At 39.9% G+C, this 4,894-nt stretch overlaps 1 protein-coding gene across 1 annotated transcript in view; it reads left to right on the top strand.

Moving 5' to 3' along the window:
• The window catches only part of trmt11 (tRNA methyltransferase 11 homolog), an 11,436-nt gene that overhangs the window by 3,167 nt on the left and 3,375 nt on the right, over positions 1-4,894 (top strand). The window contains exon 11 of the mRNA XM_005743189.1: positions 62-196. Within this exon, the coding sequence (XP_005743246.1) occupies positions 62-196 (135 nt within the window). The remainder of the gene's footprint in view (positions 1-61; positions 197-4,894) is intronic.

The raw sequence follows: 4,894 nt of genomic DNA, 5'->3' as shown, positions 1-4,894 counted from the left end.
AAAGTTTTGCCATCACTGCTCTGTTCTAAATGTTGTATTTTTATTTCAATATTCTGCACAGTTTTGAAGAGTCTCACGTCCCAGTCTCACAGGCGTACCACCTGAGTGACATCTTCACAGATCTGTTAAACTTCTCCGCCCACCACCTGGTCATGGGAGGGAGGCTTGTCTACTGGCTGCCTGTCTACAGGCCAGAGTGAGTAAACAGACTTGGCATCATCACCTAGTCATAAACATTTTCAGAGTGATGATAAATCTGTTCAGTGTAGGAGGTAACTTACCAGTTAACTTGTCAGTACTTAAATTTGTAGAACTTTGTAATTGTTAGCATTTTTGGGTTGCGTCAGAAAGACATCTGATGCCAATTTCTGAATAAGAGGGGAGCTGAAAGCTTCTGCTTTTTCAGTGCATTCAAAGCAAATATAATATACAGCAGTGTTTCTGGGGCATTTTCACATATCTTTGCTTCTTTGCATGATAGAGCTGTAACCTGCATTTATGGATGGCATGGCTGACTGTGTTTACACATAATGTTTTTAATGCAGTGTCACCCGAGGGCATCAACAAGCTAATGTTTTTTTAAAATAGTAATAACTAACTAATAAGCATCATTTTTGCTTCTTGTTTATGCCCTATCCAGTCATGAATATGTCCTTTTAAACTTGTTATGTGTATTTGGATTGACATATATACATATCCATACACATGTGCAAACACAAAGTGTATAAATAGTGGGTCAAAGCCCTAACTTCTCGCTATACTGTGTAAAAACCATATTTTTGTACATCTTTGACTTAAACTGATTTTAATTCATCATGTATCCTACAAATACCATTTATTTAAATAATGATCATGTGTGGAGCCAATACAGAACCCTGGAGGAAACCACATACAGAGTCCAAGCAGTTACAGGAGTATTCACACAGCTTCACAAAAAACATGTATTAATTAAATGTTTTTTTTACTCAGTGCAATATAACTCGTAATTAATATGTCATGACTGATTGTATCAAATGTTTTTAAAAGACCTTGAAGTCCTCCAATTGCGTACCGTTTCTAAACAATAGCATCTTGTAATCTCTTCGCTTGATTCAGTTAATGATGGTGATGTTGAACTGAATCCATACTGACCGTCGGGGAGTAATTTAAATGTATCGAATGATTTGTTGAATCGGTTATTGAACAGTTTTTTTAGAGGCTTGGAGAATTGTGGGAGTTTAGAAACAAGCCTATAATCTTTGAAGTGGTGTCTATCCTCAATTTTATACAGTGACACAATTTAAAATATTTTTATATTGTGTGGACTTTTAGCGGCTCTGAGATGCTTTTAAAACCTTCATAGCAATCTTCATATCAGTATCATTGCAGTCAGTGGATGCTTTGTAATTATACTTATTTACAACATTAGTAATTTCTTTTTCCTTTATTCCCCTTTTCACTGCTGTAAAGAACACTGAGTTAGGATTTCAGGATTCATTGCAATATTCTTGGACTATAACAAGTTATAAGGAAACACCCGGGCTTTGTAAGGTGAGCTGGTGCGTCACTGCCAAGATAAGATGGCAACTGCATGTTTAGTTATTGTTGATTACCAACAACAGTTTTGAATTCGGAATCCAGATTTTAAGCTCAAACCTCATCATCTCAGTTTGGAAATAGTTTTGTCTTTGCCTTTCTTTAAATAATGATCTGTACAATAGGGGGCAGGCTTACGCCATAAACCAGAAGTGCACAATGCAGGCCTGTTGTAAGCACAACCGACAAGGTTTCAATTTGTTTTTGGCCTAATTAATTACCCAAATAACTAAACAATATGAAGCAAAGAGGGAATACATAGCAGACACTATTACATTTTATAAAAATGACTGATTACTGTCTATAATTAAAACTGGCTGTGTGATTTTTATTAAGGGAAAAGTGAACCCGAGAGACAGACGACAGTGTTTTACTGGATTTGTACACTCACAAAGGACCTTCTACTATCTTAGGGTATTTCCCTTTATTCTGATTCCCATGTCTAACCACCTGTGTGGATTACAGTAATGTTCAGGTGTGCCGAGGCTTTCTTGCCCATACAGCTGGGCCACGGCAAACCACAACTGACAGCAATGTGCACTTTATATGCTGCCTAAGACGGCTCATCAGAGACAAAGTTGTGTATTGTTAAAGCTTCTGTGCGTTTGCAGAAAGCGAAGTGCTGACTCTCAGTGCAGGTGTTCATTTGTGTAGGTATGAACCACAACAAACTAAGGCAGAAACGGACGTTAGGCGAGGAAAAGCGCCACGGGGCTCAAACTCTTTCTGGTCACTCATTAAAAGACCAGGAAGCAGATGGGATAATCACGGATCCAGTCACCGGCTATTATTGTATCCTTGTGACTGAGAGACATCAGTTTGCAACCCTTTGACTTTTATCCATTTAGCCGCTTTGTGTTTCTGCACGCATCGAAACATATGCACGAATGTGTGTGTGTGTGGTCCCGTGTACGCGCACGTGCACACGTTTGTGTCACCATGTTCACACATTTGTCTTTGCTACTCATCTCATCGGTGCTTGACCCGGTGCCTGTCAGAGCGCCGTGCCAAAATAAACATCTGAGGCCAGGCAAGTCACATGTATGAACTATGTCTCTATGGTGTGCAGGCTGATCTGCGAGTGTGTGTGTTTGTGTTGTTGGATATGTGTGTCTGTGTGTATAAACCCAGACGCAGCCTGTCTCCTGGGTCTAATCTGGGGCTCTACAGGGGAGATATCAGGTTTCCAATACCCCCACATACATGTGTGTGTGTATCTGCGACAGTGGCTGTGATAGAAACAGTGGGGACTGTGTGTGTGTGTGTGTGTCCGTCTGCCTCATGAAAATGGGGGCAGTGTGTGTGTGATGACAGGGGACACAGAGTCCTGTCAGCAAAAGACAGAGCCTAGACCAGGTCAGACTGCTTAAACTCTCTTCCTTTTCTGCCCTCAAAAAATAAATGAAGAAAAAGTATTGAGACGGATGATGTGTTATCCATCATCAAAGCCATAAAGTGAGCTAATTACAGCATAAATAGGGGAAGTAAATATATGAATCAGCTGCATAGTCAGAGGTAATATTAGATGAATAAATGAGTAGTGGTGACATTTTCAGATTGTAATTTCTTAGTCGAGTTTAAGTTTCCAGAGAAATCGTATAGCAATAATTAAGCTTTTGCATGCTTCTACATTCAGTGTGATGCAACAGTACCGTTGTAATTTTTAGTTAAACTGTTGAACTTAAACAGCAAGTCTTCTCTGTCAGTTACAGTAAAGTAGACACTTGGAAGCAATACCTGTAGTACCCAGAAGCTGCGACCTGTCTATTGGCAACATGAACATCAGTCTGTAAACAAGAAATACTTGCAACTAGCAACTCAGACCTTGGTGATAGATTAAGGGTGCAGCACTGAAACGGGGCAAAATAATGTGTCAGTGCAAACCCCATATAGCTCTCATAGGTGTGGTTAGTTTCTGGTTGATTTACAGAAGTTGCGCTGTTTTCTAAGCACAGGCACGGTCGGTTCATTTCAAAACCAAGCGCAAATAATAAGACGTGTTTTTTGTCTGTTATAATTAGTAATAAATTCTGTTTTGCAAACATTAGTAAAGAAGTTTGTGCACTTGGTGCAACGGGGTCAGTCACAAAAATCTGAGTTTCCACCATTTAAATGCAATTTTGTCTTTATAAATACAAACACTACTGTTTCTTCTTCTCTTCTTTTTTTGTTCGTGCTGGTGGAGTGTTAGTAAATCTGGCCCCGGAAGTCTACAGCTATCATTTATATACAGACTGTGTTTGGACTATCCATTTGTTCACTTTGTGGTGAGTTATAGTGAGTGAGCCAAACTGTTTAAATCTATTGCTTTTTGTTTATTTACTAATTTATTACAGTTTCCCATTAGAAATGTGCGAAATCTTAATGTTGATAAGTCTCGAATCAGTTTTACTGTGAATCTTAAATACCTGTCCAGACAAAACAAGAATGTCAAACACACAAAAATGGGCTCGCGTCCATGATGAAAGTTAAAAAAACTGATGTGAAAGGGGAAAAAAGAGCTAGGGCAGGAGATCAAAGCCATCTCATCTTTTGAATCTCAATAATTAAGAAAAAGTAATTTAAAGGAAACAAGTCGTTAAATAAAATAGGCTGTTAGTAACATGGTACGTTGTAATTACAAAGAGAAATAGGGATGGAAAAACAAGAAACTCATCCTTGTCATGATGCAGTTCATTTGTGCGGTAGAAATACTGAGCACCTGATTGGCAGCTCAGAATTGCTGCCTGGCTGCATCACTGCCCAGTCACCACGACAACCAAACATCCCATTACCCCAGAGCCCCAACTGCCGCCATGGCAACAAGGCAAACAGTCATGCACAAATCAGACTGAGTTGCTGGCGTGACGGTAGTTCGGAGAAAGTGCTACTGACACAAATATGCAAACACATACATCAGCTGCCGTTAATACGCCCTAACCCGGCCTGGCCGGCGATGACAGAGACAGCAGCCAACCCGACAGGCCACCTCACTTTTTCCACCTTCATCTTCACACAAAACGAGCTACCTTAGCCTCGCCAGCCGTGGTGGCACCGAACCTCTTGAATGTTTCGTGTTTATCTGAGAAACAGAAAGAAGCACACACAGAGCAAAGAAAGACATTAGAGCGCGCTGAAAAAACCCCCAAAGAGCTGGCAAAAGTTAGGTAGTAATCTTGACAGAATTACTGTGTGTCCTGGCAGCCTTTTAATGGCCTCCAGATGACATCTGTAGCGCATTGTTATCACAAGGGACTTACACTTCCTCTCATTCAGACTTTTAGATGCGTACAATCAAAATTTATTAGAGTCAGATGATGGATATTGGTTTAGCTTTATA

This window comes from Pundamilia nyererei, unplaced genomic scaffold, assembly GCF_000239375.1.
Source record: "Pundamilia nyererei isolate P.nyererei 1_Seehausen unplaced genomic scaffold, PunNye1.0 scaffold00128, whole genome shotgun sequence".
Taxonomy (NCBI): Eukaryota; Metazoa; Chordata; class Actinopteri; order Cichliformes; family Cichlidae; genus Pundamilia; species Pundamilia nyererei.
The sequence above is the reverse complement of the archived record's forward strand: the minus strand, read 5'-3'. Positions and strand labels throughout refer to the sequence as shown.